General features: G+C 55.0%; 2 protein-coding genes and 1 long non-coding RNA gene across 3 annotated transcripts; 1 reads left to right on the forward strand and 2 right to left on the reverse strand.

Annotated features, from left to right (window-relative positions):
* Positions 1-65: 65 nt before the first annotated feature.
* On the reverse strand, positions 66-6,519 carry DUSP11 (dual specificity phosphatase 11). Its single transcript, XM_064472829.1, has 9 exons — positions 6,396-6,519; positions 5,961-6,036; positions 4,874-5,005; positions 4,114-4,237; positions 2,929-2,989; positions 2,548-2,594; positions 2,040-2,115; positions 1,632-1,760; positions 66-800 (listed from the first exon to the last, which is right to left on the reverse strand). Exons 1-9 carry the CDS (start codon positions 6,428-6,430, stop codon positions 536-538), a joined length of 945 nt encoding a protein of 314 aa, XP_064328899.1. The 5' UTR covers positions 6,431-6,519; the 3' UTR covers positions 66-535.
* A 1,889-nt stretch (positions 6,520-8,408) lies between these two features.
* On the forward strand, positions 8,409-15,521 carry PROM2 (prominin 2). The gene is made up of 23 exons (XM_064472579.1): positions 8,409-8,979; positions 9,193-9,242; positions 9,351-9,553; positions 9,646-9,766; positions 9,958-10,021; positions 10,106-10,195; positions 10,301-10,500; positions 10,583-10,657; positions 10,746-10,809; positions 10,926-11,085; positions 11,211-11,363; positions 11,714-11,837; positions 12,406-12,497; positions 12,583-12,667; positions 12,792-12,938; positions 13,058-13,129; positions 13,204-13,296; positions 13,408-13,461; positions 13,878-13,958; positions 14,158-14,226; positions 14,376-14,465; positions 14,692-14,798; positions 14,907-15,521. Exons 1-23 carry the CDS (start codon positions 8,535-8,537, stop codon positions 14,968-14,970), a joined length of 2,703 nt encoding a protein of 900 aa, XP_064328649.1. The 5' UTR covers positions 8,409-8,534; the 3' UTR covers positions 14,971-15,521.
* A 2,307-nt stretch (positions 15,522-17,828) lies between these two features.
* LOC135317054 (uncharacterized) lies at positions 17,829-21,606 on the reverse strand. Its single transcript, XR_010376184.1, has 3 exons — positions 21,430-21,606; positions 20,036-20,178; positions 17,829-18,034 (listed from the first exon to the last, which is right to left on the reverse strand). It is a non-coding gene; the product is annotated as an uncharacterized LOC135317054 (long non-coding RNA).
* Positions 21,607-24,252: the final 2,646 nt, after the last annotated feature.

A 24,252-nucleotide genomic window follows, 5' to 3' on the forward strand; every position in this document is an offset into this window, starting at 1 on the left:
CGAAGCGCGGAGCTGCAGGGCCTGTCAGGCCCATGCAGGGCAAATAACTGCTCCACAGCCAGGGCTCAAGATTTACACACCACAGAAATTTACTTTAGCAAAAGTGGGTGAAAAGGGGAAAAAAAAAATAATTTCAGGCCGAATCCTATTTCTTTCTATGTATTGAGGAAATTAATAAGCCCTTTCTGTTGTAGGCTAAAGGATGTTGTTCCTGAGGATGTTTCTTTAAGGTAATTCCAGCTCTGTTTGGGTCTGTGTTTATTCTCCGCATCCCTCAAGGAGCGGAGCTACAACTCCGGTACAGCACAGGATTAAAAAATTTCTGTCATATTTGTAAAAAGTACCAAGGGAGGAGGCGGGAAAGAAAAAAATGTTTTTTAAAAAATTGCCGCGTTAAGATTAAGAACACCTGCGCTTGCAGTTCCCAGCTGCTGGTGGTTACACAGCCGCTCGTTCAAGCAGTGACACACCCATCTTGGAGCTCCTCCAGGTGAAGATGCAGCCCTGGACAGGCTTTCACTGTGTACAACGTTCCCTACGCCGTCACAACGGGTTTCCTACGCCGGCGCCTGCGTTTCCTGGCTGCTTGCCTTTCCTGGGGCGGGCAGAGCTCGGGGCTTGGGGCGGGGAAGTGCAGTCCATTGCACCGCTTGTTAGCGGGCAACGAAACCTGAGAGTTCCTCTCTGCCAAACTGCACGGCCGCCTTTGCTCCACCACTGCATGCTTGTGCGCCAGCTCCTGGTGCGGCACCCGTGCCTTGGCGCTTCGCTTGTGGCTCTTCTTGGCGCTGCCGGATTTTCTGGAAGAAAATTCAGGAGTCAGTACCAGGAGAAGTCATGGTCCTGTTCAGCCTCTCAGTACGTGGAGCCCAAAAGGGCTGGTTGTACCCCTCTGGGTTTACCTGCTCTGTTTTGTTTCAGCCTGAAATATGCGACACCCAGGAAGAACGCCCAGCTAGAAGCTTATTCCCTACACGCTGATTTCTCACAATAAGGGAAGATTTCAGCAGGAAACATGAAGAGCGGGGCTGAATGAGCCACTGCTCTGCCAGAGGCAGCCACTGGCTACCACATACCCGCTTCTGAGACAGTTTCAGAGCTCCCCCACAGCTAGGAGCTGCCAGAGATCATCTCCCATCTAGGCTGCATGCCCCAGGTAAGGGGAAGCTTTTTATCTGCATTCACTGTTCCCCTGCCACCCCTGCTGAGACAGGAGGAGCCTAGGAACAGAACACTCTCAGGGAAGAACTGCCTCACTTGGCACCCAACTCAAAGTCCTCTTGTCCCCAGAATCTCTTAGACAGCTTGAGAACTTTTCAGCCCCGCTGGGAACTAGCACCAACACTGTCACCTATGTTATTCCACATCTACAGGCACAAGTGTGGTATCCAGAGGCCAAGAGCTCTGCTGCTGCAGACACAAGGAACACTCCCATGTTGATACGCAGGCTCTAGACAAGTTTCAGGGAGATGTTTTTCCCCACTGCGGAGCCAGGAAGGCAACAGGTGCTCGCTTGTGTGAGCGGCAGCTTGTAAAAACCCAAGTTTAAGTTTCTTAAAAATGAGAAAGCAGCAATTTTTATTCCATCTGCTCAGCTGTGCAGCACGCAGAGGCAAGAAGCTAAAACCTACCTGCACTTGGCTAAGGGGGCTTGGTTTGAACAATGCGGCTGGTGATTGGCCATCTGCTTTTTAGTGTTTGGTGTAGCGCCGGCTTTTTCTCTGAAGGGGCCTGAGCCCAAATTCTTTAGTCCGCAGTTCCTTAAAAAGAATTCTGTGTGTCTTGACTGTGTCCACAAACCATTCACCAAGTGATCACAACAGGTCTTTTACACTTAAAAACCCCACCCTTTTGCTCCCCAAAAAAGGGAAGGGCAGCAGGCCTGTGGAGATCTTTAAACCAAGGTCTCCCAACCACCCACCTTCCTCCTTAGCCGCTGGCCCATTCTACCTCCCCTCCCAGGAGCTAGTCACGTTTAACATCTGTTGCTTGACAGCAGCTCTCCCTGGGCATATGCACTTGTACACAAGATGACTTACTTTTTTACAGATCTCTTCTGAAGATCTTGGATATAGTTGGTTCTCTCTATAGGATGGCCTCGAGCCTTGTTGAACACTGGAAAGAGACACATTTGAGTTAAAACAATGGTCTGTGCAAGTCACCTTTGGGGCTGCAGAGCACTTAAACCATTTAACCCCTTCAACCAATACTTCCACGCTCAGGTCACACAGTGTGATCCCAGACCCAGGCAGACGTGCAGGCAGAGCTGCAGCGCGGCACTATCCCACCACTGCTCAGCACCCCTCAGGTTCACTTAACCCTGCTTAGCTCCACAGGTGGGCCAGAAACTTAATTCCTTCTTTCCAGTCACTCTGCAGAACCCCAACAACCTCTCCTCTTCCAGCTCCCATTCTACATGACAGGAAAACACACATACAGCTAAAACACAGCTACCTCCCTGCAGTAGCCCAAACCTTTTGACCATCTAAAAACATAAGCCCACGATAAAACACTTTTGCATCCGAACAAGGAGATACACATACATACACTCTATCGCAGTATTTGGCTCCATGCCTTCAACATCAATCAGGTACCTGAAGAGATCAGCAAGAGAGCTCTAATTACACAATCATCTATGGAAATGTTGACAGGTTAGTGATGATTCAAACAGAAAGAATAACTGGGAAGTTTTTATGGCTTCTATTTATACACCAGACTGCAATATCAGCGTTTCGTCTGCTGAAGTTAGGGGACTCTTTTTATCCCTGACAACAACCTTCTCGGAGTTGAAAAGCTTTAAATCCTTGCAAGTCTGGGATCACGCAGGTCACTTGACTCTTGTTTTACTGGTGCGATGCTATTTCCTCCCAGAGCAACAAGAAGCTGGCAATGCCACCACTTAACTCAGTTTGGCTCAGGACAACTCACCTACAAACCAGGTAGCCAGTTCTGTTTAAGCCATGTGTGCAATGAACTCCGATGAGTTTATCTGTAACACGGAATAATCAGGTTATATTTAAGAGCTCTTGCTCCAAAACCCAACCAGAACAAGCCCGTTTGCATCCGTCCTCCAACAGTGACGCCAGCGTAAACAGAAGCGACCGCACAACAACATCACCGTATTTACGTCTAATTAGCCACACTGATTCAGCTCTTTAGTTCATTTAATTCTGTGAGCTCATCTGCATGGTGACACAGCTCCCTGCAGGGAAGATTTATTTGAAAGCTCCACAAAAAGAGCCATCCCACATTTCCCGAGCACTAACAGCTTGCTGCTTACACTGCTACCAAAAAGCTATCAGTGTTTATAGCCAGTCTAGAGATGCAGCCTCGGGTGCATCGAGCCCAGCATCGCAGCCGGGCGAGGGGGGGATTGTCCCGCTCTGCCCCGCGCTGGGGCGGCCTCACCCCGAGCGCTGTGGGCAGCGTTGGGCGCCGCAGGACACTGAGGGTATAAAGCTACTGGAGAGTGTCCCGAGGAGGCCACGGAGTTGCGGAAGGGTTTAGAGGGGAAACCGTACGAGGAGCGGATGAAGTCCCTGGCTTTGTTCAGCTGGAGCAGAGGAGGCCGAGGGCAGCCTCATGGCGCTCTGCAGCTCCCTCCCGAGGGCAGGAGGAGGGGCAGGGCTGGTCTCTGCTCTCTGGTGACCAACGCCAGGCCCCGAGGGAACGGCAGGGAGATGTGCCAGGGGAGGGTTAGGCTGGGCATTAGGGAAAGGTTCTTCCCCCAGAGGGTGGTGGAGCCCTGGAACAGGCTCCGCAGGGAGGCATCACGGCACCAGCCTCGCAATATTCAGCAAGTGCTTGGACAAGGCCCTCAGAGACACGGTGTGAATTTGGGGTGTGCTGTGCAGGGACAGGAGCTGGACTCGATGGTCCTTGTGGGTCCCTTCCTGCTCAGGACATTCTGTGATTCAACTAAAACTCAACTCACTGCCAAATTAGCAGAAAGCCAACATGAATTCCTTTATCACAACAAACCTACCTCATTGCCTTGACATTCACACGCCAAGAGAAGGAAAAGAAGTTCACGCTGTTCATTAAAACATCACTGGCTTCCAAGTCTGCAGTGCCCATCCCGACAACAGCAACATAAAGGAAATCCACACTTACCGTTGTCTTTGTTGTCTCTCAAAAACTTTTTTACAACGCATTTGAACTGAAAAATGGTGTGCTTGTTTGGTATTTCATGTCCCATTGTCAAGATCTTTGAGTAGCAGAGTGTGGCTGGAAGCTCCTACAAGGAAGAAAATCAGTAATTTTCAGAAAAAGCACAAGGATTTTTATCCATTAGAGAACCAGACCATAAGCCAGAAGAAGCTGAGCTTTTCAACTAAGCCCAGATGAGCAGCAACGCACTTTTAAGAAAGAAAACTTCTCCTTTACCCCCTTGACACCCCCCCCCTTTTTCTTTTCCCCATGACATAACACCAATATGCCAGAGCGTCTGTTTGCATTTTTATTTCTCATGCCTTCGCTCTTTCCTCCCTGGGGAAGATGATGCATACGCAGAGCATGGAACACCTCTCCAAGCAGGTATCCACACATTTCATACCACGAGCCAAAGCTGGTTGCAATCAGCTCTTCACTCAGGACAGCGTATAAAAACCAGCTTTAGGGTATCGCAAAGCTTGTGCTGGTTGGTACAAAGAGGATCTGCACAACGGCGGCTGAAGACCCCAAGCCTGTACTCGATCAAGGACAAAGACCCCATCCCAATGGGCCTGTGATGCTTTAACTCATCCCCCTGCCAGAGGATGTGAGTGCCTCACACTCTTTAAAGTGATCTTCTTGCAAGAAACATCTTCCACTTTATCAGCAACATTAGGGCTTTCACAGAGCTTCTCTCCCCAGCAGTAGGACCAAGACTGACCTCTGGCCCGTAGTAGCGAGTTGTGTATGTCAGGTCAATGATCAGGCCCAGCTCTTCCTTCTGCTCTTTGATTTTCTTAATGAGATCACGAGGTGAAAATCTCTCCTCTGGAGGAAGGTTTCGGTCAAAGCTCTGAGTAGAAATAATGTTCAAGAGCAGACATTAAACTCAGGCACATTGTGACTTGCAGGAAGAGGTTCATGCTCCAGAACCTCCCAATGATCATCCCTTCAAAGACAAAGATGCAGGCAATGAGCAAAGGCAGATGCAGATGGACACACAGGTCACACTGAGTCAAGCCAGAACACACTCAGGCCCTCACTGCTTTGGGACTCTTCAGCTGAGGGTTTCCAGGAGTGACTGAAGACTTTATACAGTGGCAGAACACTACAGAGTGACAAACATGCCCAGAAACTGATATTTTCTTTTGGTGAAAGCTATAAAATAGGCCTTCAGCTCAAATGGGGGTGAACAAACCGCACTGCTCCCTACCACGAGCTCTGCAACCCCCACGGACACAACCCAGCGTTTGTTTTAGGTATAACCGCTGTGCTCAAAGCCCTCCAGAGCAGAACTTGCCCCAGCACAGAGCAGCAGGGTCCTCCAGGCACAGCTGGGTGGGCAGCGGTGCCGCCACACCAACCACTCACAGCCTCCACTCCCGAAACTCGTCTCTGGCACCACATTCATCGGACTGCACAGTCTCCAGGCACCCGGCAGTGCCGGAGGGGGCTGCCCGCAGCACCCCTCCTGCCCTAACAGAGCCAGCCCATGCCGACCTCCAGCCCATGCAGACCTCCTTGTATCAAGGGTGCCTGGGCAGTGCTGCCGGCACCCAGAAAGCTGCCAACAACCCCCAAAAGCCGTTCCTGCTCACCCCCACGGTGTGAACGCCACCACGATCCCATTGCATGTTCTGACCAGCAAACAGTGCTGTGCTCCTCTTTCCCCCAGGTTATAAACCACTGACCTATAGATGCTATTTCTCATTTTTTTGAGTAATTCACTCATTGATTCTCTGCAAAGCAGTACTTTCCCGCAGCCACTTTCCACCCCAAATGGGCTCAGGGTGTCGGCAGACACTCACCTTCCTCAGGGGGACCTTGAACGCGATGAAGCGGGTGCCCGGCATCCTCCTGCCCAGCGGGAGGTAGTTGGTCCACCTAAACCCCGCAGCACGGAGGCGTTAAACCACTGACCTGGGGACCCAGCCCTGTGCTCCCCTCCGTCCCTGGGGCCCTCAAACCCCCACCAGGCCAGGGACCCTCAACCCCGGACCCGGGGACCCTCAATCCACCCCCCGCCGCGCGACGCCCCCCAGGCTTTAAGCCACGGCTCCCGCTGCCCAGGCCCTGCCATACGCTAAACAAAACGGGCCAGCGCTGCCGGTGCCAGGGCCCGGCCGGGCCCCGCGGCTCCGGGCTGCAGCAGCGGGGCTCCCGCAGCGGCCCGGGAGAGCCCCCGGTCGGGCCCCCGGCCGGAAGGAGCGGCGGGGCGGGGGAAGGCGGGCGGACGCGCTCACCGCTGCGGGACGCGGGAAGCCCCTCGGCCCACCATGATGGCGCTGGCGGCGGCAGCCGGCCCGACCGACAGCGCTTCCGCTTCCGCCGCCGTGACCCCGCGCGCACCGCCCACGCCACGCCGAGACCCTGCCCCCAGAGTGGAGGCCACGCCCTCCCTCACGCGAGGCCACGCCCCTCGCCCGGCGGCGGCTGGAGCTGTGGCGCCGCCCAGCGGTGAGCGGTGGGTACCACGGGCCCGGCACCGCCGCCTCCGCCCGCCCGGTACCGCCATCTCCGCCCCAGTACCGCCATCCCCATCTCCGCCCCAGTACCGCCATCTCCGCCCCAGTACCGCCATCCCCATCTCCGCCCCAGTACCGCCATCTCCGCCCCAGTACCGCCATCCCCATCTCCGCCCCAGTACCGCCATCCCCATCTCCGCCCCAGTACCACCATTACCATCACTGCCCCAGTACTGCCATCCCCGTCACCGCCCCAGTACCACCATTACCACCACTGCCCCAGTACCACCATTACCATCACTGCCCCAGTACCGCCATCCCCATCACCGCCCCAGTACCACCATTACCATCACCGCTCCAGTACCACCATCACCATCACTGCCCCAGTAGCGCCATCACCATCACCACCACTGCCCCAGTACCGCCATCACCATCACCACCATCATGCCCCAGTACCACCATTGCCACCACCACCCCAGTACCACCATCAGCACCACTGCCCTGGTACCACCATCACCGCCCCAGTACCACCATCACCGCCCCAGTACCAGCATCTCTACCCCATTCTGGTACTGACATCCCCAGTATCACCACTCCCAGCACCAGCATCCCCCATCCCAAAGAGTAACCCCCACCTGGAGACCCCCACAAAGGGCCACCTCACGGGCTCCCCATCTTGGCCACACAGTACCGGGAGGGTTCAGCTGCAGTTGGGAGCAGCAGGTGCCCCTCGGGGCAGAGAGAGGGAGGACAAAAGCAACCCAGAAGCACCCCAAACCCCCCCCATCCCCACCACCGGGTCAGGATGGGGCAGCACATGCACATCGGCATTGTCCCACCCCTTCCCCTCAGGCACGAAAATCACCTCCCCCAAAAATATCACTGTTGGGATGGGAAATTGTTGGCATGGGAAACCATCATGGGGATGGGAGACCATGGTGGGGGTGGGAAATCATCACTGCATCACCGTCACCGCCCTAGTACCAGTGGGAGCGGCTGGAGCTCCTCTGCCACAGGCAAACACTTATACATATATATATATATATATGCGCACCGTGCATGTAATCGCTCGCCAGATTCCGTGCTTTCCTGCCCCTGGGAGTTTTGTCCCGGGATGAGGACTCAGCCAAGCCAGAGCAGGATTTTCCAGTCCGTGGCATCTCACCCCTGAGAGGGTGGTGGGGAGCAGCACCCTGTGCCCAGCCTGGAAACATGCTGCCAGCATCTCCAGCTGGGAGAAAAGCCCCTTTTCCAGAGGGAGGAAAACCACAGGGATTAGCATCAATGCTGGGAGGACGGAGGCGTCAGCAGCCAGTGGCAAGGAAGGGCTGGCTCGACTCGCCTGGCCCGACTCGCCTGGCCGAGCAGGGGGCCGAGCTCTCGGGGTGCCCTGCGGCCATCTGGGCGCATGGGGGCTGCTCCCCCCGCACCAGGGAAATCAGGTTGAACTTCCCTCATTTCCAGCCAACCCTGTAATTAGTGCTGGTGAGCAGGATCTGGCCCTGGGAAGGAGCCTGGGCAGCCTCGGGGTGAGAGGCAGGGACCAGCTGAGCCCAGAAAACTCATCTCACACTTGGCCGGCGAGCAGGCATTGCTGGCTGGGGCTCACCGTCCACCTCAGTGTGTTCCCCCTGCTTCTCCTTCTCCCTCCCAGCCCTTCGTATGCCTCAGGGCTTGGGATGCTTTGCAAAGGGTGATTCAGCATGGATCCACCCACAAGGACATTTCCGCCCCCCCCAGTGATGCCCAAATGACAGATCCCTCCTTCCAAGGTGGCTGTGGTGGGGATGAGCACCCTCCAGCCTGAGGACAGGGGGCTCACCGCCACATGGCCCTCTCCTCAAAACCCTGGAGGGGCTTTGCCACCCTTGCTGGGAACAGCCTTGACCGTGGGGACCCCGCGGCGGTGACTCAGGGATGCTGGGGGTTGTGAAACAGGCCTGGGATGGTTTGGGAGACGCCTCCACATGGCCCCGCCAAGCCCAGCTGCCCCGGGGAGCCGGTTGGGGGAACAAGCCACAGCAGCGTCTGGGCTTTGCGCGGTGGCCGACCCGTCAGGCAGGTTTCCCGGAGCAGCAAGCTGAGGCGGAGAGAGCCATCCAGGGCCAGGCATGCTCCTCCGCCTGCTCTCTGGCTGACGGAGCCATGCGAGCAGCCGGGTTGCTGCTGGCTTGGGCGCTGCTGCGTCCTGCCGGCACCCAGCAATGCCATCTCGCCGGCCCCGGCGGCGTCCTCCGTTTCACCGACACGCACGCCGAGATTCGGGTGCCAGCGCTGCACCGGGTACCCAGCTCACTCGATCCCCTCTACGGCCTTGTCCGGCGCTGCCTGGACCTCATCCAGCAAAATCCCCTGCCCACAGGTGAGCCCTGAGCCGGGGAGCCTGGACCCCACCGCCATGGGTGCCGCGACCACTGGGGTGCTGCTGGCTGCCACCCCCATGCCCTGAGTTGCTCTGGGATCTGAGCCGCTTCGTGGAGGGGGGTGCTGCCTCTGTCCTGGCCCTGCTGCCCAGGGAGGGTTGGGGGTGCACTGGGCGGAACCTCTTGCACCAGTGCCGCGGCTTCTTTTGCAGAGCTGCTCAGAGCGGCCCTGAACGACCCCAGCTCGGTGCAGACCTCGCAGGTGAGCCAGGATGTGGGGCAGGCCATCCCACGGGGATGGCACCCACCTGGGATGGGGCACCCCAAAAGCTGGGTGCATCGGTGCTGACCGGGCTCTCCCACCACGTAGGTGGTGCAGTATGAGCTGGGCTACGTTGTCTGTGCCGTGGTGGCTCTGCTCTTCACTGTGGCCATGCCGGTGGCCGGGATGTGCTTCTGCTACTGCCGGAGCCGCCGGCGGTGCGGGGGCCGCCTGCGTGCCCACCGGCGCTCACTGGGCTGCCGCCGCCGCTGCCTGCTGACCTGCCTGTCCCTCACCTCCCTCGTCATCCTGTGAGTCCCCCTCGCCCCAGGGGGGGGGGAACTGTGTCCCATGGGGACGGCGCTGGGAGGCAGCCCCGTCACCGCCTGCTTGTCCCCAGCAGGACCAGCGTCATCTGCGCCTTCATCACCAGCCAGCGGGTGAAGGGGCAGATGGAGCCGGGGCTGGGGGCCGTGCCGGCCACACTGCGCACCCTGCGGCAGCACATTGCCAATGTCCCCCAGGTGGGTCCCCAAGTTGCCTCCCCCGGTGTGCGATGCCGCCCACGGATGGCTGTGTTTCCCTCATGGAGTAGTCTGGGAGGCGAGAGGAGGTGGCGTGGCTGCATTAAAAATGTATTTTGAATGGCAATGCGGGGCCTCCTCCCCTCCCGGCAGCTGCCACCCCCGGCCGACCGGCTCCTTTCTCCTGGCAGGGGGTGCAGATGGTGGTAGACCAGTTTGAGGTCCCCCGACAGCAGATACTCTCGGATCTGGGTGGTAAGGACTGTGCAGGCACTGCCAGGCCCCATCCCGCGCTTCCCACTGCGATGAGATGCTGAGGGGGTGCCCGATGCCTTGCAGGGCTCAGCCGGAGCGTGGGGCTCTCCATCCACGCGCAGCTGAAGGCGATGACCTACGCGGCGCTGGCGGACCTGCAGGACAGGGCTGGAGGTACGGCCGAGCGCGGCTCTCCCCGAGGCCGGTGCCGAAGCCTCGCCGGAGAGCCGGGGCAGCCGAGCAGAGCAGCATGAACTAGCCCTGGGCTTTCTCTTTAAGACCTACAGACCTCGCTGCACCATTTACAGATTCTCGACAAGACGGTGCGGGCGCTGGCGTCGGCGCGGGCCGAGCTGGAGCCGGCGCTGCAGGAACGGCGGCGGCGCGTGGTCACGCTGCTGGACGACCCGCGCTGCACCTCCTGCGCCAGCGTCCTGGGCAGGGCACAGAGCCTGGAGCTGGGTGCCGACTACAGCAAGGTGGGATGGGGTGCTGGATCCCCCACCACCACCCACCCCTCGGGCAGCCCTGAGGCTCATGGGTTGCTTCTTCTACCCCAAGGTGCCATCGGTGGAGAAGGTTTTGAAGGCTCTGGCCGGTCTGCCCCGAAGCGACTTTGCAGAGATGATTCGCCAGGTTGGGGGGGTGTCGGGGTGTAGTGGGGGCGTCTGGCGCTTGTGGGCAGCCCCGGCCAAACCACTCAGCACCCCATGTTTCCTCACAGGGCAATGGCACCTTCAACTCCATCCCAGAGCTGGCTGTGGAGAGGATGGCACAGGTCATCCAGGGTGAGTGGGATGGCCGGACCGAGCAGGGACACCCTCCATGGGGCAAACCCCAATTTGGGGACACAGGGTGGGATGTGGAGACCACCCCTCACTCCAGCATGGCCTTGGACCCGCAGATCTGCGAGATGAGATGGCCCGCGTGACGGAGAAGGTGCAGTCCATTGCCAACAGCTTCCCCCTCCCCGACTACACCCGGCCCGTCAGCGAAGCCCTGGTGAAGGCGGAGGACAGAAGCCAGCCGTACCTCCGGGAGGTGGAGCGCTTTGAGCAGTACAGGTGACACGGGGGAGCATGAAGGGGTGCAGGGGGTGCAGCAGAGATGGGTGCCGAGCCCCCATCTGAGCCCCAGCGGTGCATCAGCCCCATATCTCTGCCCCTGTGCCCTGCTGCTCTTTCCTCAGGTGGATCGCGGGCACGGTGCTGTGCTCCATCGTCCTCCTCATCCTTGCCTGCAACGTGACAGGGATGGCCCTGGGGGTGTACGGTCTCTCCAAACGGGAGGACCCGAGCGACTACGAGTGCCGAGGAGAAGCTGGAGCCAAGCTTCTCCTGGTGTAAGCATCCCTGTGGGTGCTGGGGGGGCTGTTGCCATCTCACACCCCCACAAAAGCAGAGGGGCAAAGCCAAGGGAGGGACCTGGAGCCAGCTGAGCAAAAGGCTTTTGAAGCCGCCGCCTGCGCCGGCGGGTTTGGGAGAAGCTGCTCCTCCCTGGGAGCTGGCGGCTCCCGTGTCCCGGCCCCGCTGCCCGGCACACCCCACTCCCGCGGGCCCTTCCCAGGCAGGCCGGCATGCCCGGGCGCGGGAGGGAGCTGCGGGGCTGCAGCTGGCCAGGCAGGTCCCCACAAGCCTTTCTGCCCGCTCGGGTCTGCAAAGCAGCCGCCAGAGCCTCCTCTCCCTCTTTCAGCGGCGTGGGCCTGGCTTTCCTGTTCTCCTGGCTCCTCATCCTCCTGGTTTTCACCACCTTCCTGGTTGGGGGCAACATCCAGACGCTGGTTTGCAGGAATTGGGTCAACCAGGAGATCTATAAGGTGGGTGGCCATGTATCCACCCTTCGCCCCATAAATCTCTGCTTGCGTGTACAAAATGCCTCCAAATGCTCTACGTCCTGCCCCTAAAACCATCCAAAAAAACCCCATCCTAAACCAGAAGATTAAGTTTAGGATTAGGTCCTTGGACTTGCATCAGCAGCAAGGAATTGCCCTTGTGCTGTTCATTTGCTCAAGGCAACGATGCTCCTACCTGCAGGATCCCCGTCCTCCAGTTGTCTGGGGATCCCTGGCGTGCCTGGGGCCAGCGGCATGCTGCGACAGGACTGGGAGCAGGGTTGGGAACGGCATCAGGGTTGGAAATGGGATCAGGGTTTGTCCTGTGGCCGTGCACACACAGGCAGGGCCCTGCACAGGGCGTTCCACTGCTTTCCCTCTGAATGCCGCCTGGCGAGGCTCTGCAATGGGGATCATACAATTAAAGGCAAGATTAGCTCTGGCTGGGATAGGGTACCCCAGGATGCACCTGTGAGGGCAGAGCACCCCCAAAATCATTACTTGGAATGCCTGTGCCAGACCCTGACCCTCTTTTTCCTCCCATTTGGCCCAGTTTGTTGACACCCCCGGGAACCTGCCTCCATCCATGAACCTCACCCGCCAGCTCAACCTCAGGAGGGACTCCAACCTCAGTGCCACGTACCGGTGGGTGCCGCAGGAGCCCACCTCTGCCCCTATATATCAGAGGGCTAATTCAAGGTCATGCCACCCACGTCCCTTTGCCTTCCAGGGAGTGCAAGACCGGTGCAGGGCTGTGGGAGGTGCTGCAGCTTGAGAGGTCCTATGACCTGGATGAGCATCTAAAAACCCCCAAGGTGAGGGCTGGCTGCAGCCAGAGCTTCTGGTAATGGTGTGAGGATGCACAAGCTTTACTGGGGTTACTGGGATGGAGCTGCCTGGCCCAAACCCTGCAGAATTCCCCACGTCTCACCCCTGCAGTACACGGCTGATTTCCAAAAACGCCTGGGTGACTTCACGGCACGCCTGGGTGATGTGCGACTCCTCCGCAGCGAGGGCAGGCAGGACCTGGAGACCTTCGCCCGCAGCGGTGTGGACGAGGTGGACTACAGGCATTTCCAGGAGGAGGTAAGGGGATGCTCATGGGGATCTGGTCCCTGCTGTGGTGTGCAGGATGCAGCCCAGCCACACTGGGGCCAGCTTCCACGGTTGGATTTCGGGCAGCTGCCAACTCCATCTTCCCCCAGATGAAAAACCCCGTGGTGCAAACCAGCCTCCGCGGCTTGGCAAGGAGCCTTGAGGGGCTGCAGAAAATGCAGGTGAGCAGCAGGGTGGGTGGCAGGGGCTGCCTGCGTGCCCACGGGGATGTCCTCACCCCGCTGTCCCCCTGCAGAGGAATGGCACGGTGGCGGGGCGGCTGGCTGCCGAGGCCCAGGCCCTGTGGCAGATGCAAAACTCCACGGTGCAATCGCAGGAGGCTTTGGTGGTGAGTCTGTGCCAGGCCGGTGGCTCATGGTGCTGCTGCCATTCACCCGGTTGTGTCCCTGTGAAAGGGGCAACGGGGCTTTTGTACCCTTCTCACCTCTCTGTCCCGCAGGCAAAGCTGGGGGAAAGCGTCCAGTTCCTCTCCCGCTTGGCACCACAACTTCAGGTACTTTCATGGCTTCTTTCAGCTCTGAAAAATACGTGGTTCCCTATGGGTCCTGCCTGCCAGGGTCCAAAAAGCCAGTTACAGGGTGGTGGGAGAGCCAGGAAAAATGCAGTCCAGGGAGGATTGATCTCCTTTAGTGCTTAGATCTGCTGCTGCAAATCACAAACCCCACTGCAGCACTCAGGGCAATTCAGTGACCCCGGCAGAGCTGTCCCACAGCGTTTCTCCTTGCCCGCTCCCTGCCAGGGGGTGTCTCTGCTCAGGGCAGGTCCCTCTTTCCCTGCCCTCCGGCAACCAAACCCAATTCGATGCTCGGCACGTGCGCGGCACTGCATGCCCTGCTCCTGGCACCCCCGGGGCACCTCTCCTGCTGCTCGCTGCTCTAAGGATGCTCTGCCCTTCCTGTGGTTCCCCAGGAGCGAGTGAAGACGACGCTGGCCACCATGGCTTCAGTGGAAGCCCAGCTGCCTGCGCAAGCCCAGCAGATCCTCCGGCAGGTGAGCGGGGCTGGATTAGCCCTTGAGGGGTACAAAATTCCCACAGAGTGAGAACACGGCGCTTCAGGAGGGGAAGGGACACCTGAAGCTGCCAGCCCTTGTTTCCAAGCCCCGTACTAGCCCAGAGCTGGTTGGAGCGGGCTGGAGGTGGGCTGGGAAGTGCGGTGCTTGACCTCCCTGCTGCCTTTCCTCTGCCCAGGAGATCGGCTGCTTTACGAGGAAGGAGCTGCGGTACTTCACGCAGTACCTGAACTGGGTTGGGCAGACGGTAGGTGCTCACCTTTGCTACAGAGAGTTTCTTAGGGGCTGGGAGCCCCCATGTATGCTACATGCAAGCCCCTTGCCGAGCTGAGGCAGCAAAATGCATCCCCCCGAGCCAGCAGTGGGTTTAATGCCTTGTCTCCACTTCTTTTCCAGCTGAGGGAGGACGTGGCTTCGTGCCAGCCGCTTGCCACGGCCCTGGACAATGGGCGGGTGATCCTGTGTGACCGTATCGCTGACCCCTGGGTGAGGGTCCTGCCCCTGTCCCTCCATGGGGGTCTAGTGGGGACCTGTGTGGTGCAACATCCCACCACCAACCAGCAAGAACGGGGGGCAGCCGAGGTCAATGGCAGCCCTGACACCCCCACACCACTGGGACCAGCCACCGTAGGGCTCCCCAAACCCCTCCAGACCCTGGGGGCTGTCTCTCCCTGTGCAGCTCAGCAGGAACCCCCATGCTCTCTCCTTGCAGAATGCGTTCTGGTTCAGCCTGGGATGCTGCACCTTCTTCCTCATCCCCAACATCATCTTTGCCGTCAGGCTCACCAAACACTTCCGCCCCATCCGCAACCGGCTCATGTAAGCAATGGGGTGGGCAGGCGTGCTGCCTGGGGTTGGGGGACACAGGGAGGGGAGGTGCAGGCTCCTCCTCAACCCTCTCAATGTTTTTTCCTCCTCCTTCTGCAGCTCTACAGGTTCAGAGGAGACCTGTCCCTTCCACATCCCCCGTGTCACGGCACTCAAGCTCTAAGGCGGGGACCTGCCAGGCGCAGCAGCATGCCCTGCGCCCCAGGAGCCCCCATCAAACTTGTGCCCAAGCCTTGCAGGGCTCTGGCTCCCTCTGAACGTCTCTTCTTCGGTGTCCTTCGCCGTCTGAGCATCCTTCCCAGGCACAGGCTGCTCATCTCCACACGCCACGGGGCTCCGGGTCTCTCCGATGTCTCTTCCTCGGCCACTTTCGGGGGCTAAGCACCCGTCGGGGACACTCCTGGAGCCCGGCTGATCCAGGACGCATGGGATGGTTCCCTCCAGCTCCCGCTAACCACCGGTGTACCCCTCGCAGACCCCGCGGGGAAGGACGCCAGCCCACTGCCCCACAACGCTTCCCCACCCCCAGGACCCCCGGGCAGCGGCCACATTAAAGTCCTCCCCAGCCAAACCCGCCACCGCCTGCTTTGCTTCGCGGCCACCATCTCCCCTGGTTTCCACAGGGAACCCGTTCAGGCCTGGGGGGCAGGTGGGTGGCAGCTGCAGGGGGGAGAAGGCCCAGCCCGGACCACCTGCTCCCGCGGGAGGCCTCGAAGGGGCCTCGGGGTGCTGTTAATTAAAGCTTAATTAGCAGTGAGAACTCAGGCGCAAAACTGCAGGTTTTTTGGGGTATGCTGTGGTAGTTCCTGGCTTTTCCCTCTCCCAAGGAAGCCCAGGCAGGGCCTTCGACTCCCAGTTTATAGCACTGATGGCTTTACAGCGTGAAGCGCCTGCTTTTCATTCATAGCCTACATCCCCTGATTTCAAAGCACTTCGTCCGATTAGCAAATTATTTACAAAATCTACGCAGCAGTTAGCAGCTCAACCTCTTTCCCAAGCAGACAAGGATTTCCCAGTATTTCTCTCACCGAAACACTCTCTGTTTGCTAACCAACAGAGAAGCGCCCCATTTGTATGCATTATTAAAAGGCTATTGCTACCCACAGCCAGGGATGATGCATAAAATACCCTTTTTATGCATTATTTAGGTTATTGCTGCCTAGGGCCAGCTGGTTTTACGCAGTATTTGCCTGCAGAGGTCAGCATTGCAAAGGCTTATTGCAAAAGGGATTTGGGGAGCTGAAGCCCAGAGGATTTCTGCAGGAACCCCCATGTCCAGGGATGTCCTCAGCCCATCTGGAAACAAGCCGGTGGTGTCACCTGCAAAGATCAGCTTTAAAAACAGAGTATTTTGTGGTCAGAGAGGGGTGGGGTGGGGTGGGGAGAGCTAGGGGTGTGGAGAAGTGATGTTGGTACCTGGGATTCAATCAGAAAATATGTCCACGACTCTTCTGCTCCCAGCCGGGTATAGTCTGAAGGCTTATAGTCATGAAATCCTGAGATAATTAAAAGGGAAAGGTCTGCCTCATTTTTATAAGCCCTTCTCAACATTAGTACTAGATTTTAAATAAAATAATACCCACTGCGTGATGCAGAAGACCAAAAGGATTATCTACTTTAAGCATAAATGTAATAATGTTTATTTAGCAGATCCATTTATTAAAAAAATGATACAGGTTTGCAAACAAACAAGCCAAATTCAGCTGGCTTTTCTTCCTAAAGTTATTTCTTGGACCTGGGTCACAATAAATAACAGCGAAGCACACAGATAAGCAATGAATAACTGCGGAATTCACCCCAAAATAGATGTGTTTTACAAATATGCGTGGTCACCACTGCCATGTCTCTTTTCCCTGCCTGGGAGGCAGATGAATTAAAAACGTGAGCAGTTGCATCTCTGAGTTAATAGTAAACCCCAAACGAATAATGCAGAAAATTGTCCAAAACCAACTGGAAGGCACTTTACTTTTTAGGAAACAAAAAAAGAAGAAAAAGAGGATGTAGCTGGATAATGATTCCTCACCCAAAGCAAGGTCATGGTTTATGATTAACCTCCAATCCCTCCCCAAAGGGACCCCCTCGCTCAGGCCGACACACCTTCCCTCTGCTTGATTACCTGTCTTGATAAATTAATCATTTTCAGCTCCTGGATGTGGTGTTTTTTTTTTAAATTAAAGTGGGTACCTCCTCTGTCAGAGCTCTTTAATTTCTATCTCTGTTTGTCTGGGATCCGTGTTCTGTGCACTTTAAGGCTTAACATTTAGTTAAGGCCTTAAAATTAACACCAGTTTATGGCGCTGATTAAACCACCTCCCTTTTCAAATCCTCCTCACTTGAAATTTAACTCCTGAGACATGTCACCTGGCGCACCTTCCCCGTGCTCTACCTGCTGACCCCGAGAAGGGTCTATAATTTATATATATGAGATCAATAATTCAAAGGGCTGGATGGCGGCGGCATTGTTGGCTCTCCCTCGCTGGGTGAGGTCCATGGCGGAGAGCCGGGAGCTCTGCTCTGCTCAGGTGCGGTTCCCCACCAACACCTATTTCAAGACATAAATCTCTCTTTTCTATTCCTGGAACTAAGGAGAAATACAGGAAAAGCACTTGCAGCCAATTCTGCCAGAATCAGCCTATTTCTGGAATTAAAATAGTATCCAGGTTTACTATTGTATTTTTTTGTTGTACTATTGTTATTTCATTTCCCTTTTTTCCCCCTCCCCATTTTTCAAGGCACTCCAACCTCCTTTTTTTCTCCAAAAAAAGGATCCACAACCTCTTCCATCTGTTTTTCTCATCATCCCCTGAAAACAGCTCAGAAAGCTCAGATATAAAACAGCTGCCATGAAAAGTTGTTCAAAACTTCATTCCCATCCCAGTCCCCAAAATACTCATTTTGAAGCTATTGGTACAGGAGAGCTCCAGAAATTAGTGAAGGAGCAATAAGACCCCAATTCTCAGCTTTATTTCCTTTAATCTCAGCCAAGGAGTTAACACAATTATATCAAATGTACTTTTTTTTTTTTTTTGAGCAACAGATGACCTAATAAATCCTTAGCAGAATAATGCAAGCTCCCAAACAGGCTCAGCTTTGTGAGAAATCAAGTCCCAGAGGCTTTGTTCAAGCTTCCTCTATTTTTAACATGACAAGTTCCTTGGATTGTTGATTCCACAAAAATATTTCAGAGGGAAAGATGTTTCAGGCCAGAATACAGGCAAGAAAACACCCTGGGAAAAATAAACTATGTTGTATTATTAGTGCTAATTATTGTTTGCTATTTAATGGCTGCAGATGGGGCTTCACTTGCAGGAAGCCTCCTTGTGCCGAGCCTGGTGTGAATGGTTTGCCCAGTGTCCACCCAGCCCAGGATAAACAGCCGGTCCTGACTCACTGCTGTAAATGCAAAACTAATTTCCTCCAGTTTCTGTACTTTGAACATTATTCCCTCCCTAGAGCCTCGCTGGGCTTGCTGAGAAATGTGCTGAAAAACAAGCCAGGGGCCAAGGTCGCCGGAGCTGCTGGGAAAGGACACGTTAGAGTCGTGCAGTTCAACCAGAACTGCTTTAAGAATAATTATATATAGAAAAAAAATATCTCTGCCCATTGCTGGAGCAAAACACCATTGCCCAAGCCGGGGTTTGTCCTCTGGTGCTGCTCCCGCACGTGGGTTCATAGCAGGGTTTATATCATCATCTTATAAACCATTTTCCTCTGCCTTAGACCACTGCTAAGATAAAATTCTTTGCAGCCTGTGCTTGACGCCTCTGTTGTTTTCCTCTTGGTGGCATGGAGATCACAGGAACCCCAAGCCCTGAAAGGCCTGTGGGCTTCTTCCCTTGTAATTCAAGCCCTCTGCACGGATTTAACATGACTTTTATTGTCCAGGCTTTCGCCACGCAGGCTGCAAGCTGTGGGATTCACACTGTGTTGGGAGTTGCTTTGGAAAAGTTAAGGAGATAAGATTAAGGAGAAATCCTTTAGGGGACTTGTCAGCTCTGGCATCTCCACTCAGCCCCTAAAGCTAGCACACCTCAGCTCCAGGCTGTATTAGCTAGATGGTCCTATTGTGCATAATCTTTGCTGTTTTTCACAAAAAAAGTAGCTAGCTGGGGAGAAAAACCCGTTTCAAAATGATTCCTTCTCCACACCCTGGTCACAAGTCCACTTCCTACACAGCTTTATTACTTAGGCTGGCCATTCCCATGGCATAATCTTGGGTCAGAAGCAGGAATATTCCTGCTGGGAAATGAGCCCGTTGCCCATTGTGTGGGAAAATGGGTTTTTCCATTGCATCTGCTAAGGGTGACTAAGGCAACACGAGCCTCATCTGAGTACATCATGCCCTTGTACCCCAGAGCATCCACCACAGAAATACCTTAGGGGAGATGCTGCAGATCTCAGGTTTTCATAAATAAAACCATTTGCAATCTCAGCTGCCTTCAAGCTCTGGCTAGAAACCAGCCGTCATCCCTGGAGATAAACCCCTTGGATGATCCCAAGCGTCACTTGTTTACACCAGCTGAGAGAGAGCGTGCAGCATTGAAGGTAACCACGCCGTTCCTACACTGCTTGCATCCCCTCCGCTCGGCACCGAGGTAGTCATGGAGATGACTATGGAGAGCACTGTGCCCATGACAACTCTGCATAAGATTCTTGAGCATCTCTGGAGCAGCCTTATCTCTCTCCAGGCTTTTCCTCGCTCCAGACGGTGATTATTGCCTTATTCCTGCTCTCACACAGGTGGTGGTAAAGCTTTCCCCCATCAGCAGCTCCCCTTCCAACATAAAAGGGCAAAGAATTAAACATATGGACCAGACTTGGCATACAATACTTGACTATTTGGTATAGAATGTCTCTTTGGTATATAATGTCAGCTGGATCCTCAGCATAAGCTTCATAAAGAGCCTTTAATTTGTTGCTTTAGGGGAAAGAAAAGCTTTGGACTATGTCATGCACGGTCTTGGGACGACAGCCCAGCTGGAAGATGCTTCGAAGTGGATGGAAGATGCACATCACGCGGGGAACTGTTTCAATAGATTCAAAACCCTAATGGCTAAAAAATCTGGCCCAGTTTCCCCCATGGGTACACATTTCCCAAGCTCAGTTTGTCTTTGCTTATTCTCATTTATACCTGGAGGAAAAGGGGATGAAAACCCAGAAAGCCAGCTCTGGCCCTGTGAACTCTTATACAGAGGGAGAGGGGAAAATCAGGGTGGAAATGTACTCACCGCTCAGCTAAGAGGATTTGCATTATTATTTTGCAAGCGAGTTGGGTTTAATCGTCTCATCCTCGCCAAACACGTGAGTTAGAAACCGGGCCATGGGATGCGAAAGCTCGATTTGTTCTCATGTGAATAAACAAGGTCAAGACCTGGACCAAAATTACATATATAAAAGAAAAAAAAATAGCTAAAAGAAAAATGTAACCATTCTTTTAAATATTTCTCCAACTCCAATCTGTTCCTTGTTTCAGTCCATTCCTTGACTTTTCTTTTTTAATTAAAAATCAAAAAATTGCCTCTATTTCCTGGGGTTCAGCTTTCCCTATCTCATCCCACAGCCCATTTTCCCACTGGGAAAACTGATTTTTCCTGCCCCTTTCCCAGTGCAACCCAGCCAGGAATCCACAGGGAGCCCCAAGGACCGCGGCGTTATCCCTCCACCCATCACACCTCCGAAAGAAGATGCTCCTGCCCGCAGCTCCGTTTGGGGAACACAACATTTAAATACATCAGCCGGGATTTCGGCACGCTCCTACACGCTCTCGGCACACGGCTGACACATTCGGGGATAAGAACAATTCCCCGAAGCAGGATCTGAGGCTGGCACGGCTGATTGACGTAAAACCCATGAAAATGGGAGTGCCTTCGCCCATCCTGGGTGTGCCCTGGTTTATTTTTAAGAAGGTGACCTCAGCGCAGCCGTGTTATGTCATACAACATGCTTACGCTGCTGCTCTGATCTCAGAGAGTCTTCCAAGGGAATTACAAGTTAAAAATAAATGGGAGCGAGGCAAAGGAAAGCCTCCCGGTGAGTCATATGTTACAAGCCCTGCTGTGAGGAAAAAACAATATAGATGTTCAGCTTTTCCTGTGAAGAAGCCAACTGGTGGGTGTTGCACCACTCAGGGAAGTTTATGGGAAGCTGGATTATAGCATCGCTGGGAAAGTATTTGTTCCTGCAGCTTTATGGAGGGGCATCATGTTTGAAAAGAGCCCAGACGTTGGGCTGTCCTCGTCTGACCAAAAACAGGAGATTTATTGATATGGAAGGACATAACGAGCCCTTTCTGCGAAGGGTTACGGCTCTTCCCCTCGCTCATTCTCCTGGACACAGCAGCGAATTGTTCAGCCCGGAGGCACAAACCCGGCACAGGGACAAGTTATTTTTAAACTAAGCTGGGCCGAAACCAAATTGGCCAGCAAACATCTTCCTTGAACAAGCGTGACTTACTTCTCCCATTTCCTATAAATTAATCCAGCTGGCAGCAGGGGGGCCCAAATACCCAAACTTGACTTTTTTCCCCCCCTTCAAAGCACTTTTATTATCAGTACTTATTCCAAAATGAAAAAATATTTCCAAAAAAGGCTTTTCTTTTTTTTAATAAAAGCTGTTATTTTACCTTCTAGTGCACTATTGCTGATGCTGCCAACCCTGGGAGGTGTCGAAGGCACATTTTTGGGAGCTGTGTCCCGTGCGGGTTATCTTCTACAGCTGCGGTGCGTCACTGGGAAGGCGTCAGCCTGCGGCCAGGGAGGGTCCCATCGTAAGGAGCCCATGTGTGTCCCTGCCTGGAATAGCAGCTAGCACATGGGCAGAGGTGATTACACTCCTAATCAGATTGTAGCAGTTGGATGAACATTTATAGCCTTTTAAAGACTAATAGTCTTATAGTAAAGAGAAGGAGGGTGCGTGCAGCCTCCAATGTTTATATTTCAGTTGCCACTCTCTGGAGAAGAGAGATTCATATTAATTTGGCTAATCTGCTCGCTCGAGGATCTAGCTTTGTCTTTGAAACACAACAAGACGACGACTTGCCTTATTTGCTGCTTGCTCCACCCCAAACCACCTTTCAGTAGTCCCTCGCTGGAGCCTCCCACCAGCAGGCAGATGCCCTCAGGAGCCTGTTGCCTGTGAGTCACATCTGCACGCAGAGCACATTGCAAAAAGACATCACCGGCGAGGAAAGCCGATCAACACAGGGGGGACACAAACTCCTCCCCAGCATCACGGCATTTACTAGAGCAGTCGTAAACTGATTTATTTTTACCGTGCTAGCTTTGCACTCCCTGCCTTTGCAATGAAGCTGCATCTGTCCAGGAAAAAACCCAAACCCAAACCGCTCCTGGAAGCAGCGCGAGATGTTGCATGGAAGGTTTGGGTTCTTTGTTATTCCCCCTCGATGCTTCCTCTCCTGGCACATTGTTCATGCCCTTACACGCCTCTGGAATTAGGGACTTGCTGGAACTTCTCACCATCACAGGTTGCATAACTGCATGCCGATGATACTCTGGAAATGTATGTATTTAATGTCCAGCTCCTGCCAGTTTTGCCTCCTGGCCTGTTTTTGTCCATGGCAAAAGGCTACAAATTGATATAGTCGCTTTATTTATTTTTTTCTTTTTTATTTTATTTATTTTATTTATTTATTTTATTTATTTATTTTATTTATTTATTTTATTTATTTTTTTCTTTTTTATTTATTTTTTTCTTTTCTTTTTACAGGAAAACTTACAGTTGTCAGGAGAAATGCCATCCGAGAGCTGTGCTTTCCTCTTGTGCAGTTTAATACACAATAATGGGGCAGGCAAAGACTTCTATGCAGCATATGGAAACCCCCATCGTCTTCTAAAAATGGGCCAAAAATTACATTTATTTCTCTTGGAGGGGAGCTGCCCTTCCTGGGGTCTGCAGGGCTGCAAGCCTCGGCGTAGCTTTACCCCAGTTGCGCAATCATAGCATCATTAAGACCTCTAGGATCATCAAGCCCAACCCCCAACCCAACCCCCCCCAGGCCTCCTAAACCATGTCCCCAGGTGCCACGGCTACATGTTGTTTGAACCCCCCCAGGGACGGTGACTCCCCCCCCTCAGGGCAGCCTGTGCCAGGGCCTGACCGCTCTGGCAGGGAAGACATTTTCTCTCATCTCCAACCTAAACCTCCCCTGACGCAGCTTGAGGCTCCTCTCGCCCTGTCACTGGTGACTTGGGAGCAGAGACCAGCCCCCCCCTCACTCCAGCCCCTCTCAGGCAGCTGCAGAGAGCGAGAAGGGCTCCCCTCAGCCCCCTCTTCTCCAGGCTAAACCCCCCCAGCCCCCTCAGCCGCCCCCCAGCACACTTGTGCTCCAGACCCTGCCCCAGCCCCGCTGCCCTTCTCTGGACACGCTCCAGCCCCTCCAGGCCCTTCTTGTCCCGAGGGGCCCAAACCTGAGCCCAGCATTCGAGGTGGGGCCTCCCCAGGGCCGAGCACAGGGGCCCCATCCCTGCCCGGCCCCTGCTGGCCACACCAGTGCTGACACAAGCCCGGGGGCTGGTGGCCTCCTTGGCCACCCGGGCACTGCTGGCTCATGCCCAGCCGGCTGTCAGCCAGCCCCCCCAGGGCCTTCTCCGCCGGGCACTTCCCAGCCCCTCTGCCCCAGGCCTGGGGCGCTGCCTGGGGTTGGTGTGACCCAAGGGCAGGACCCGGCACTGGGCCTTGTTAAACCTCACACAGTTATCCTCGGCCCATCGATGCAGCCTGTCCAGGTCCCTCTGCAGAGCCTTCCTGCCCTCCAGCAGCTCGACACTCCTGCCCAGCTTGGTGCCATCTGCGAACTTACTGAGGGTGCCCTCGATCCCCTCGCCCAGTTATTGATAAAGGTATTAAACATAACCGGCCCCAACACTGAGCCCTGGGGAGCCCTGCTTGTGACCGGCCACCAGCCGGGTTTAGCTCCTTTCACAACTCTCGGCTCGGCCAGCCAGCTGGTTTTTTACCCATCGAAGAGTGCACCTGTCCAGCCATGAGCCGCCAGGTTCTCTAGGAGGGTGCTGTGGGTGACAGTGTCAAAGGCATTGCTAAATTCCAGGCAGACACATCCACAGCCTTTCCCTCACCCACTGGGCGGGTCCCTGGTCATAGAAGAAGATCAGGTTGGCCAGGAAGGACCTGCCTTTCATGAAGCCGTGCTGGCTGGGCCTGATCCCTGGCTTGTCCTGCACTTGCCTGGTGAGCTCACTCAGGGTGAGCCGCTCCATGACACTTCCCCGGTACCGAGGTCAGGCTGACAGGCCTGTGGTTCCCTGGATCCTCCTTCCAGCCCTTCTCGTAGACGGGCATCACATCAGCAAACCTCCCGTCGCCTGGGAGCTCCCCTGTTAACCAGGGCTGCTGATAAATGATGGAGAGTGGCTTGGCGAGCTCCTCTGCCAGCTCCCTCAGCACTCTTGGGTGGATCCATCCGGCC

This window comes from Phalacrocorax carbo, chromosome 24 (genome assembly GCF_963921805.1).
Source record: "Phalacrocorax carbo chromosome 24, bPhaCar2.1, whole genome shotgun sequence".
In the NCBI taxonomy this organism is placed as follows: domain Eukaryota; kingdom Metazoa; phylum Chordata; class Aves; order Suliformes; family Phalacrocoracidae; genus Phalacrocorax; species Phalacrocorax carbo.

Coding starts and splice junctions, on each gene's coding strand:
- DUSP11 (XM_064472829.1), bottom strand. CDS start 6,430: ATGGTGGGCCGAGGGGCTTCCCGCGTCCCGCAGCG. Junction 5,006..5,960: donor TCAAGGTCCCCCTGAGGAAG/GTGAGTGTCTGC, acceptor ATTTCTACTCAG/AGCTTTGACCGAAACCTTCC. Junction 2,990..4,113: donor GAGAGACAACAAAGACAACG/GTAAGTGTGGAT, acceptor TCCGTGTTACAG/ATAAACTCATCGGAGTTCAT.
- PROM2 (XM_064472579.1), top strand. CDS start 8,535: ATGCTGGGGGTTGTGAAACAGGCCTGGGATGGTTTGGGAGACGCCTCC. Junction 12,498..12,582: donor AACCTCAGTGCCACGTACCG/GTGGGTGCCGCA, acceptor TTTGCCTTCCAG/GGAGTGCAAGACCGGTGCAG. Junction 12,668..12,791: donor AGCATCTAAAAACCCCCAAG/GTGAGGGCTGGC, acceptor TCACCCCTGCAG/TACACGGCTGATTTCCAAAA.